Source organism: Micromys minutus (assembly GCF_963924665.1).
Source record: "Micromys minutus genome assembly, chromosome: 7".
Taxonomy (NCBI): Eukaryota; Metazoa; Chordata; class Mammalia; order Rodentia; family Muridae; genus Micromys; species Micromys minutus.
In genome coordinates, this window is record NC_137976.1 from 49,599,186 (window position 1) to 49,612,622 (window position 13,437).

Consider the following 13,437-nt stretch of genomic DNA (forward strand, 5'->3'; position numbering starts at 1 on the left):
TTCTGTCTCTTGTGTGCTTTAGTGTCCGGTGTATGATCTGGACCACAATGTGGAATTCAATGGTGTCTATCAGTCCATGACCAAGCAAGCCGCCATCACACTGCAGGTGAGACATTGCTTCTGAGGTCCCATCAGTCATGGGGTCTAACTGATAGCTACTTGCCTCCTAGACCAAAGGAGAAACCTGTTCATTGTATACCTTGGATCTCTTTTCTTTCTGTAAATTTCTGTTTACAAATGCATAGTGCTCTGTCTACAGTCAGTGCCTGGGTGGTGGTAGGCAACACTACCCTTCCAGGTGTTCTTCTATCCCCTTGGGGCTTCTTGGGACTCTACAATGAGGTAGGAAATAACTCTGACAGACTGCTTATAGGGATAAGACCAGATGGTTCCAATTTATTCAGTGAGGTGTGGCAATTTAGGGTAAAGTTTATTACAGCCATTTAAAGCAATTGAAATTATTAATAATAATTTCTGCCAGTAACACTCACCAAAAGTTAGACTTTGAACTCTAGACAGAGTAACAGATCCAAAGGCATATATGGGCCCTATTTGGGGAGCATTTTGACCTTTTGATATTTGTAACCAAACTGATACTTCGGTAGTGTTTTATAGCAAATTCCAAGGGACAGTCTATCCCAGTCGCTAGGTTGGTACTTAAGAAAGAAATTTTGAGCATCAAGGATTTAATACCCTACATGTCTTGCCATTCACGATTGTTTCTAATGTAGCATATCAGAATGATGTGATCCCCCAAATTAAAAAAAAAAGGACAAAACAAACAAACAACAGAGCAGGTGTTAATTTGCTTTCTAGTGCCATATTAGAAAAACATCATGACAAAAAGCAACTTGGGGAGGAAATGGTTTATTTGGCTTAGACTTTTATGTCAATGTTCATCATTCAGGAAAGCAAGAGCAGGAAGTCAAAGCAGGAACCTGGAGGCAGGAAATGAAACAGAAGTCATGGAAGGACTAATGCTCCTTACTGGCTTTCTTTCTCTGGTTCATTCAGCTGGCTTTTTGATACAACCCAGAACCATCTGCCCAGGACACTATCCACAGGGGGCTGGGTCCTCCCATATCAATCATTAATCAAGAGGATGCTCCACAGACTTGCCTATAGACCCATCTTAAGAAGACACTTTATCAGTTGATCATCTCTCTTCCCAGGTTAATGAAAAGCAAAGCATAGCCACACCTAGAGTCTAGCTACCTTCAGTGTATTTGGCAGTAAATTGCTATTCTTTTTCTGGATGTGTGCTTTGGGTTTTAGACATTTTCTCCGTGAACTAAACACAATACCAGAAATTTGAACATGGCAAAATTGCCTGAGCTAAAGAACTATATACAATGTTCAATTATCTTGTCACCCCCACTTTCACAAATGGGGATGAATTCATGAGTCAGGACTGAAACAGCACAGGTAGAGAAATCAAAGCTAGAGCCACAGCACAGTCCTAACAACCCCAGGCCTGCACTATTTCTTTAACTATTTACTGCATGATTTTAGACAAGTCACTTTTCATTAGATTTTAAAATAAAACTGATACATTCCTGGAAGTGTGCCTGTAATGCCAGCATACAGGATGCTGAGGCAGGAGGAGCAAGAGTTCAAGGTCAACCTGCGTTACATAGCAAGACCATCTCTAGTGTGTGTGTGTGTGTGTGTGTGTGTGTGTGTGTGTGTGTGTGTGTCTGTGTGTCTACATGAATATACAGATGCCATTTGATTATCTAGTCTGTTGGTGTTGCTGTTTATTATGTTTATTACAGTACTAAGTCCTCATGTGGGCACAGATTTTTAAATTCTCCGTGTATACACTTATATTCATTTTTTGGATAAAGTAATGCTTTTGGATGATCTGGAGCAGAGTGTGAGAATGTGGGAGCTCTTTCTGGAGACTTAGAGAATGGGGGAGACCTGTCCTTTTCTTCCTTTTCCTTACTGCCCCTCACCCCCCTGGATTGTCTTTTCCTGGCTGTCTTTCTTCTCTGTGAATCATGAGGTTGTTATGTCTTACACAGAAGAAGGATTTTCCAGATGAGCAGTTCTTTGTGGTGTTTGTGATAAAACCTGAAGATTATGCATGTGGCGGATCATTCTCCATCCAGGGTAAGAGGTGCTGAGGGATACTTGGGAGGGAAGGAAAGGAGGCCAAAAGCTCATCTCTAGTTCTCACTGAGGACCTCACAGCAGCAACTTGACAAGGCACTAGAGACATTTGGATAAAAAATAAAATAAATTCCACATCTAATAGTAGTATTGCTATTATAAAATGTCCCTTAGTACCTTCAGCTTTCTAATATAGTACTTTAACTCCTTGAGTGTTTTATACAATATATTCAACCTCCACTTCTACTACTAACTCTTCTCAGATCCACCCATCACCTCCCCACTTCCTCCCAATGTCTCGTCCTCTTTAATATGTATTTTGTTAGATAACACATAGAGTCCAGTTTGTAATGACTTTATTCCTGGGAGAAGGGTCATCCACTGGAGTCTGTCAGGGGCCACACTTTTTCCCGTACACAGAAGCCATCAACTGCCAATAGCTCCTCAGTAGAGGTGCATGAGCTCCTATCCCCTCAGCGCTAGAATGACGATTGGAATAATTTTGTACAGCTTTTCAACATTTTAAAAAGTTTGATACTAGTCCATATAAAGTGAGGTCACTTAGTAGGCATTTCATTTGCTTCTGCGATATAAATGCAAAAAGGTCTGTTGTCCAGGCCAGGAATGGTGCTTACTGCCAAGACAGCTGACCTAAAGTCCATCCCTGGATTCTATGTGGAGAAAGGGAAACTCAGCTCCAGCAAGTTATTCTCCATAAACAACAGAGAGAGAGAGAGAGAGAGAGAGAGAGAGAGAGAGAGAGAGAGAGAGAGAGAGAATAAGTGAAATAAACATTTTAAAAGTCCATTTTCTATATGCATCAGCAGTCTGCCCTTCTACAAGGATGTACAAGAAAATCTAGTTTTATCCCAATTGCCAAAATTGTACTTTGCAAGACAATAAGAAAGCCAAGTGTGATGATTTATCCCGACAACAAGGGGTTATATAAGCTCTGTTGCAAAGGCAAATAGTTAAGTTGCCCAGAGAGTAGACTGTTAATTGAGAACACAGACCCCCTGCTAATGGGCCATATGTCACCCACACAGAGGGTGTTTTCTGTTGAGTGTATTATGTCTCCCTCGGTGTCAGGTGACATTTCTGCCTGTGTGTACTTAATCTCTTGATTACGTAGCTCTATAGGCATACCAGTGTTGTCTAATGTTCCTGAATAAACTCCAGGGCCTTGGATGACTGTGTAAAGAAAAACATTTTTGCTGGCTAAATGCAAGCTAAGAAGAATGTAATTGGCTGGTTTGGGTGCATTTTCTTGAGATGTCTGTGGGCATCCAGAGGACGGTCAAGTCTTTCACAGTGGAGAAGGAAGCCTGTTGTTCCACTTCATTTATGTCAGTTGGTGCTGCCGAAATGCACCCAAGCAAAGGCCAATCTGAGAGTCTTCAGCAGAGGGACATCTGGCATTAGATGTTGGATCCTCCTTCAGTTCTTGTCCATCGGTCAGAGTGGACTCTGTGTAATACATTGTATAATAATCTGTTCAGAATGGAGGATGAGAGTCTAATATCTGACCCATTGTGTTCTGTGCCTTGTTGGTTTGTATGTTGTTGCTTTGGGGTTTTTGTTTGTTTGTTTGTTTTTTGTTTGTTTTTGTTTTTATTATTGTTTTGTTTTTGTTTCTGTTTTCTTTTTTTCTTTAACCAGAAAATGAAAACCAAACCTGGAATCTACAAAGATCAAAGAACCTGAAAGTGACCATTGTCCCATCCATCAAAGGTTGGTTTTGGCTCTGGAGTGTGGTGGAGAAAGTCCTGTCATGTCCTTAAATGCTAATGTTTCCCTCTCAAGGGGAGCCATCATAAGAATATTAAGGTATCTTTAACTTACAGATAGGACTAGATCTTCTTGAAGAGAAAGAAGGGCTGAAGTGCATTTTGGTGGCAGAGTGCTCGCCTAACTTGTATGAGGCCCAACAGCACAGAAGCGGGGGTGGAGGGAATAAAGAAGGAGAACTAGAGAGAAGAAAGAGGGAGGAGAAAGCAGAGGGGAGGGGAGGAGGAATAATGGAAAGGAGGGATGGAGGCAAGGAGGGGAGGGAGGGATTCACTTCTAGAGTTGTATCCAGCAGCCTTTCCCCCACTTCCATGGGCAGTCACCACTATGAAGCCACTTGTAGAATCCTAGTGGCCTCCCACAGTTCTCAGCTCCAGTGACATTTTATTCGGATGTAAGAGTGGGCATGGTGGAGGTCAATCCTTTAAGTGGTGCTGTCCCCAACACAGTCTTCCTCTTCCCAAGGGACAAGCTGACCAAAAAGCTGTTTCTCTCTCCCCAGAATCTGTGTATGTAAAATCTAGTCTTTTCAGCGTATTTGTTTTCTTCTCCTTCTACTTGGGATGCCTGCTCCTCGTGCTTGTACATCATGTGAGGTAGGTCCACAGGTTCTCGTCCCCTTTGCCTCTCTCTGTGATGCTCAGAACATCGGCTTTGGAACACACTGACTGGCCACTAAGTGCGGTCGTGGGCAAGCTGTTTGCCCTCCTGTACCTGTGCTGAAGGTTTCTCTTCTGTGGAATGAAAGAACGTTTGGCTCGCTTGCAGACCTGAAGTCAATGTCCCACGTAACATGCTGGTAGAGTTTTCATTGTGAAACCACAACAGTAAGGCAACCTGTCTGTGTTTATACCTGAGAATATTCGCTGTAAATCCCGCAGACAGAAGGGAATCGTCAGCTTTTTCCAGCATGGAGTCTGGGAACAAACGGAAGCATTCTGCCAAAAAAGTAAATTGAATGCCTAAAATAAATCTTACTTAGATACATATTACCAGGTGCACCAATTTCCCAGTAAAATGTTTCTTTATGGGGGCAGGGAGAGGCAACCACGCTGTAATTTGAGCAAAGAAATACCCCTGCCTAAGAATTTGGAGCATTCCCCCACACATACCCGTGGTTTTCAACATAAACAAATAAATAAAATTTTATAACACTCTCTGCGCAGGGGGTGGGGGGGAGGATGATCTTTGAGAATTCTGATTTTGTTATGCTTTTCTGCAAAACATCTACAAAAGGATGGTGGGAAGCTTACAGTAAACAAATGGAGTTTTCCCCCCTCTTGTTTTAAACATGAGGAAAAAAAATCAAAGAGAGCAGAGAGCTGTGAGGTCACTGGGCAAACCACACACTAGCCACACACCAACCATGAGAAACGCTCTTTGTTGCCTCCTTGGCGCAGCAAAGGCTCATCTCTCCCTCAGGAAACAACTCTTTCCTACACTCTTATAAAAGTTCAGATGCTGCCTTCAAAACCTCCCGCTCCCCACCTGGGGCATGCCTGTAATCCCAACAGTTTAGAGTCTATGAGAACTACCAATGCCAGCCTGAGCTACAGTGTAGAGACCTTGTCCCAGAAAACCAAGGGCCTGAGCCTCAGCACAACTAAAAAAAAAAATAAAATAAAAACTAATTCATTACTGTCCAAGTCTGGGTGTATTAGGCCATTTGGAAAATGGAAATATATAAAGATACACACACAAATTTTTATATATATATATATATATATATATATATATATATATATATATATAGAGAGAGAGAGAGAGAGAGAGAGAGAGAGAGAGAGAGAGAGAGGAAAGCTCTAAATGCCCACAAATACATATCTCCGGTGAATCCATCAAATTTAGAACAACAGCTGCTTATCAGGATAAAACACTCCTAGTAACACATTACAGTGAGTATAACTCCCCATAGCAGACCAAGAGCTAACTGATAAACACAGAGGAAGTGCTGAAATTGGAAAATCATTTGTAAACAACACAGCTAACACTAGCTCAGGTTAAGAGTGCTCAGTAGAACAAACTCTGTACTCACAGCTAGCTACTTCGGGCTGAGGGAACAGATCAAAACTTCAAGGTCTGCCTGAACTACAGAGTCTCCAGGCAATGGTGGCACATGTCTTTAATCCCAGCACTTGGGAGGCAGAGGGAGATGAATCTCAGTGAGTTTGAGGCCAGCCTAGTCGACAGAGTAAGTTCCAGGACAGCCAGGGGCCTACACAGAGAAACCCCATCTCTAAGATGGAAAAAGAAGTCTGTGGATGTAGCTCAGTAGTAGACCAGTTATCCAGCATGGGCCAGATCTTAGCTTTAATGCAAAGAAAAGCAGTCATCAATGACTGCTAAGTTGAGGAGGGAATTCTGACAAGGAACAGGGTGTTTGTGTGTCCTAAAAGTGTAGCTACATAAATTACCAAGTCAAGAGAGAAAAATAATGAATATGTAGCAGAGAAATAAAACACACTGATCTTTGATTTAGAATAGACCGTTGGGGGAAGGTGAGCCGTGTGTGCCTCCAGATATGACAGCACCTGTAGAGAGGTCCAGCCTTACTCTCTGTAGCTCCTACAAACGTATATTTTGAATCTAACCATGTTAAAGCATCACACACAAAATGTGTCAAAAAGGAGGCAAAAGTTACAGGAGATGTTAGATGTGAAACTGAAGACAATTTGTGTGATTTCAAGTTGGATCTTGCACTAAAAGAAAAAAAATATACATACCATAAAGGACAGTTTTAGGCCAGCTGAAGTTTGAAGTCAGAAGACAAACAATAGACAAAACCATCTGAAATCTTAGCTACTCTGGGTGAAAAACTTGTCTGTCCAATTCAGTGTTAGCCTGAGCTACAGTGACTCAAGTCCCGCCTGGGCAACTTAGAGAGACTGCCTCAGAACAGAAATAAACAGAGGGCTGAGATACAGCTCAGTGACAGAGCACTTGCCTAGCATATATGAAGCCATAGGTTTGACCCCCAGGAACACATTAAATGAATGTGCGTGCTAGCATTAAATTTGAAGAATTTTTTTTCACTCTAGAAATATTGAGGGTAAAATCTGTAACAACTTCAAATGATGCTCAAATGGCAGAAGAAAAAGTTTGTTTACATAAGTATAGATGAGTGCATGCTATAAATTAGCGTACATGTACATACACCTGTGCTGTAAATTAACATATATGTAGACGAATATGTACTGTGCATTTGGGAAAGGAGATCAGAGGAACAGAAGTAAGGCCAGGGTTATTGGTGCAGACACTGCGGTGACAGACAAGAGGCTTGTGAATTCCTGGAAGTCTAGGCTACTGGGTGAGATCCATTCTGAGAAGAAAGCAAAAAAGAAAGGAGAGAGAGGAAGGAAAGAAGGAGGGAGGGAAGGAAGGAAGGAAGGAAGGAAGGAAAGAAGGAAGGTGACAGAAGGAAGCAGGGAGAGAATAGAAGATGGAAAGAGGGAGGAAGGGATAGCAGAAAGGGGAGAAAGACAGACAGACAGAGATGCTGACAAGTGGATCAAGGTAAAGAATGTATGGATAGATATTCCACATTCGATTCTATTTCTCTATTCATCCTTGAAACATCTCTGTAAATTTAAAATTATTTTAAAATATGAGGTGAAAAACAGGGCTTGACATGGGGGTGCCCCAGTGCTCAGTACTCAAGAGTTGGAGCCAGGAGGACAGGGAGTTCAAAGTCATTCATCCTTGGCTACATAGCAAGGCTTAATTAGCTACACAAGATCCTGACTTTAAAAAAAAAAGTCTTAAAAACAAAGGCTTAGGATACAGGCAAATAGAATACCTGGAAAGTAAATATATATGAAGAAGTATCAGGAAAGTATACACATGAAGGACTACCAGCTTGCTATAACAAATTACAGTTATTTATGTGTTACATATAGTTACGTGCCTGGTAGTGCCTGACAGTGTGCTGAGCCCTCAGGGATTGTCTCTTCTGATGCCCTGAGCCACAATTATTGAGATGCTGTGGTTGTTGCTAAGAGGAAGATTAAGAAAATTGAAGCACAGAGAGGTTAAGCAAATTGATCAAGGATTTACACCCAATACTTAAAGGAGCTAGGACTTGAACTCAAACAGTCCTGCTCTAGAGCCTAAAGCCTTCAACAGGCTTGGTCAATGTGAGTCTTGAGTGATAGTTTTGGGTGTAGGGAATCCACCAGAGAAGTCCGATCACACATGCGTTCAAGCCAATAGAAAGTCTTTATTAGCCAGCAACTACACTGGGTGTTCCAGATCCCAGTGTAGTACTGAGCCTTTCTCAGGATGAGCTTTTAAACTACGATGTTCTGGACTGACACACTTCATTTAATAAGACCAGAAGCAGGACTACAGAAGCTAAAATGCAAGGTGAATATATTTTGAGACTTTCCCAGAACTGTATGGACTTTGATGGACCAGATATTCTCATCTTGGCAGGTGGGGCTGTCTAAATACTGACCTTTGCAGCCTGAATGGCACATCCATCATTAGTCAGTTGTGCTAAGGTCTGGGGTCCTGTTACAGTAGAGGCCTGTGAGAAAGGACAGTCCTGGGCCAACAAAGTGTTTATCAGCATACATCTGAGCAAGCTTATGGTTGTCCGGGAGCCAAAAAGTTTCCCATTTTGCCCTAGACGAGCTTCAATGTTGCAGTAAAGAGTCTTCAGCTCCTTAGCCAGACGTTTCCTTCCTATGTTTTAGGTTCAGAAAGCAGAATGACTTTTCTTTAGTCAGCTAATAGGCCCCATCCACACCCAAAGAGACAAAAACTGGACTGAGGTTTAGAGGCTTGTCACCATCTCTAAAGCTGTAAATTCTGTAGCTGGGCAGAGCTTTTGAAATCCGTGCTCTGACTCTGTTGAAAGTTTTCAGCCGATGACTTTGCTCCAGTCAAGTGCCCAAACAGAGACTCTTTCCAAAAATAGGTACACGGAAATAGAAACCCAGAGACATAGAACCATTTGGCATTCTAAATAGGGGACTGAACTAAGGGAAAATGCTAATAGCCGGGTTTCTCCTTCACCGAACTGACTGAAACAAAGTTTTCCATACAACTAAATAAAGCTCCCTCAGCTTAATGCTGTTTGCTTGTTGAGTTCTTTTATTTTATTATCAACATATGTGAGATTTCTAGTCTACAGTATGAGATTGTGATAATAAACACTTGTGACAGACATGGCTCCAGGTCTTGGGGTGCTAAGTGCTTCATGCTCTCTTGTCACCACCATTTCCTTCCCACTTTTACATCCTACCTCAGCATGAATATATTAATAGCCTCTATAATGGATGTTCAGGCTTGGAGTAGAGCCCTCAATATGTGATATGTGTTCTCTTATTCTTATCAACATTCATTAAGCCCGACTATTCAATTCTGGTCACTCATATATCTTTGAATTTTTTTATTTTTTGATATTTTCTTTACTTACATTTCAAATGTTATTTCCTTTCCTGGATTTCCCTCTGGAATCCCCCTATTCCATCCCTGATCCCCCCTGCCTCTATGAGAGTGTTCCCCCCACCCACCTACTCCCTCCAGCTCCCTGCCCTGGCATTCCCCTACACTGGGGTATGGAGCCTTCACAGGGCCAAGGACCTCTCCTCTCATTGATGCCTGATAAGGCCATCTTCTGCTACATATGATACTGAAGCCATGGGTTTCTTCATGTGTACTCTTTGATTGGTTGTTTAGTCTCTGGAAACTCTGAAGGGTCTGGTTAGTTGATATTTTTCTTCCTGTGGTTGAAAACCCTTCAGTCCTTTTTCTAACACCTCCACTGGGGACCCCATTCTCAATTCATTGGTTGACTGAGAGCATTCGACTCTGTATTTTTAGGTTCTGGCAGAACCTCTCAGGAGACAGCTATATAAGGCACCTGTCAGCATGCACTTCTTGGCATCCACAATATTGTCTTGGTTTGGTGACTGTATATGGGATAGATCCACAGGTGGGGCAGTCGCTAAATGGCCTTTTCTTTAGTCTCTGCTCAAAACTTTGTCTCTGTATCTCCTCCTGTAAATATTTTGTTAACCCCTTTTAAGAAGGACTGAAGCATCCACTGGTCTGTGGATTATATCTTGGGTAATCTGAGCTTTTAGGCCAATATCTACTTATCCGTGAGTGCATACCGTGTGTGTTCTTTTGTGATTGGGTTACCTCACTTAGGATGATATTTTCTAGTTCCATCCATTTGCCTAAGAATTTCATAAAACCATTGTTTTTAATAGCTGAGTAGTACTCCATTGTGTAAATGTACCATATTTTCTGTATTCATTTTTCTTTTGAAGGACATAAGGGTTCTTTCCAGCTTGTGGCTATTATAAACAAGGCTACTATAAACATAGTGGAGTATGTGCCCTTGTTATATGTTGGAGCATCTTTTGGGTATATGCCCAGTAGTAGTAGAGCTGGGTCATTAGGTAGAACTATTTCCAATTTTCTGAGGAACCACAGACTAATTTCCAGAGCAGTTGTACCAGCTTTCAATCCCACCAAAAGTGAAGGAGTATTCCTCTTTGTCCATATCCTCAGGTGACTACCATCTGCTGTCACCTGAGTTTTTGATCTTAGCCATTCTGACTGGTGTGAGGTAGAATCTCAGGGTTGTTTTGTTTTTCATTTCCCTGATGAAGTTGAACATTTCCTTAGGTGCTTCTCACCCATTTAATATTCTTCAGTTGAGAATTCTTTGTCTAGCTCTGTCCCCCATTTTAAAATAGAGTTATTTGATTCTCTGGAGTCTAACATCTTGAGTTCTTTGTATATGTTGGATATTATTCCTCTATCAGATATAGGGTTGGTAAGGATATTTTCCCAATCTGTTGGTTGCCATTTTGTCCTATTGACAATGACCTTTGCCTTATAGAAGCTTTACAATTTTATGAGATCCCATTTGTTGATTCTTGATCTTAGAGCATAAGTCATTGGTGTTCTGTTAAGGAAAATATCCCCTGTGCCTATGTGTTCTAGGCTCTTCCCCACTTTCTCTTCTATTAGATTCAGTGTTCCAGATTTTATGTGGAGGTCCTTGATCTACTTGGACTTGAGCTTTGTACAAGGTGATAAGAATGAATGAATTTGCATTCTTCTGCATGGTGACTGCCAGTTGAACCAGCACTATTTCTTGAAAATGTTGTCTTTTTTCCACTGGATGGTTTTAGCTCCTTTGTCAAAGATAAAGTGACCATAGGTGTGTGGTTCATTTCTGGATCTTCGATTCTATTCCACTGATCTACCAGCCTGTCTCTGTACCAATACCGTATAGGTTTTTTTTTTTTTTTCAATCAAGATTGCTTTGTAACACAGCTTGAAGTTGGGTATTGTGATTCCCCCAGTAGTTCTTTTATTGTTGAGAATAGTTTTTGCTATCCTGGGCTTTTGTTATTCCAGATAAATTTTCAAATTGCTCTTTCCAACTCTATGACTAACTGAGTTGGAGTTTTTTATGGGGATGGCATTGAATCTGTAGATTGCTTTTGGCAAGATGGCCATTTTTACTATATTAATCCTGCCAATCCATGAGCATGGGAGATTTTTCCATCTTCTGAAATCTTCCTTCAGAGATTTTTTTCTTCAGAGACTTGAAGTTCTTGTCATACAGATCTTTAACTTTCTTGGTTAGAGTCACAACCAAGGTATTTTATATTGTTTGTAACTATTGTGAAGGGTGTCGATTTCCTAATTTCTTTCTCAGACTGTTTATACTTTGAGTAGAGGAAGGCTACTGATTTGAGTTAATTTTATATTCAGACACTTTGCTTAAATTGTTTATCAGGTTTAAGAGTTCTCTGGTGGAAATTTTGGGGTTACTTGTTTTTATTATTATCATCTGCAAATAGTGATATTTTGACTTCTTCCTTTTCAATTTGTATCCTTTTGAGCTCTTTTTGTTGACTAATTGCTCTGGGTAAGACTTCAAGTACTACTGAATAGGCAGGGGGAGAGTGGGCAACCTTGTCTAGTTCCTAATTTTAGTGAAATTGCTTCAAGTTTCTCTCCATTTAGTTTGATGTTGGCTACTGGTTTGCTGTATATTGCTTTTACTATGTTTAGGTATTAATTCCTGATCTTTCTAAGACTTTTAACATGAAAGGGTGTTAAACTTTGTCAAATGCTTTCTTAGCATCTAATGAGATGATCGAGTGTTTTTTTTCCCCTTTGAGTTTGATTATATAGTGGATTATGTTTATGTATTTCTGTATATTGAACCATCCCTGCATCCCTGAAATGAAGCCTACTTGATCATGATGAATGATCATTTGATGTATTCTTAGATTTGGTTTGTGACAATTTTACTGAGTATTTTTGCATCAATGTTCTTAAGGGAGATTGGTCTGAAGTTCTCTTTCTTTGTTGAATCTTTCTGTGGTTTAGGTATAAGCGTAATTGTGGCTTCTTAGAAAGTGTGTTGGTAGTGTTCCTTCTGTTTCTATTTTGTGAAATAGTTTGAAGAGTATTGGTTTTAGGTCTTCTTTGAAGGTCTGATAGAATTCTGTACTAAATCCATTTGGTCCTGGTTTTTGTTGTTGCTGTTGGTTTTGTTGTAGTTGTTGTTGTTGGGGTTTTTTTGGGTTTTTTTGTTATTGTTGCTTGTTTTTTGTTGGGAGATTTTTAATGACTGCTTCTGTTTCTTTTGGGGGTTATGGGACAGTTTAGATGGTTTATTTGATCCTGATTTAACTTTAGAACCTGGTATCTGTCTAAAAAATTGTTTATTTCATTCAAATTTTCCAGTTTTGTTGAGTATAGTCTTTTGTAGTAGGATCTGATGTTTTTTTAAATTTCCTCAGTTTCTGTTGTTATGTCTCTCTTTTCATTTATGATTTTGTTAATTTGGATACTTTCCCTGTGCTCTCTGGTTACTCTGGCTAGGGGTTTATGGATCTTGTTGATTTTTTTTTTTCAGACAACCAGCTCCTGGTTTTGTTGATTCTTTGTATATTTCTTTTTATTTTTAATTGGTTAATTTTGGCCCTGAGTTTGATTATTTCCTGCCTTTTACTCCTTTTGGGTGTATTTGAATATTTTTGTTCTAGAGCTTTCAGGTGGGCTGTCAAGCTGCTAGTGTATGCTCTCTCCAGTTTCTGTTTGGAGGCACTCAGAGCTATGAGTTTTCTTCTTAGTAGTCCTTACATTGTATCCCATAAGTTTGGGTATGTTGTGCCTTTATTTTCATTAAATTCTAAATAGGCTTTAATATTTTTCTTTATTTCTTTTTTTTTTTTTTTTTTTTTTTTTTTTTAGTACGGAATAGAGTTTATTCAGGTCATGGGAGAGTTAAGAGGGTGGTAGAGGCAGAGAAAGAGAAGTAGAGGAGTAGAGGCCGGCCATGAGCATGTGGGAGAGAGGGGGGAAGGGAAATGGGAGAGCAAGGCTGCAAGAGCACAAGGGCAGGAGAGGCCAAGAGAGTTTTTTCTTTATTTCTTCCTTGACCAAATTATCATTGAGTAGAGCGTTTTTCAGCTTCCATGCATATGTGGACTTTCTGACGTTTTAATTGATATTGAAGGCTAGCCTTAGTCCATGGTGTTCTGAAAGGATACA

At 40.4% G+C, this 13,437-nt stretch overlaps 1 protein-coding gene across 4 annotated transcripts in view; it reads left to right on the forward strand.

The window, feature by feature from the left end:
* SIDT1 (SID1 transmembrane family member 1) overlaps positions 1–13,437 on the forward strand; it is a gene marked incomplete at its 5' end in the record, with an annotated part of 91,228 nt that overhangs the window by 41,553 nt on the left and 36,238 nt on the right. For 2 of the 4 annotated variants that reach the window (XM_080918846.1, XM_080918845.1), the window contains 4 exons: positions 23–106; positions 2,028–2,115; positions 3,775–3,846; positions 4,406–4,499. In XM_080918846.1, the coding sequence (XP_080774972.1) occupies positions 23–106; positions 2,028–2,115; positions 3,775–3,846; positions 4,406–4,499 (338 nt within the window). The remainder of the gene's footprint in view (positions 1–22; positions 107–2,027; positions 2,116–3,774; positions 3,847–4,405; positions 4,500–13,437) is intronic. The other 2 variants (XM_080918847.1, XM_080918848.1) reach the window with 1 other exon arrangement.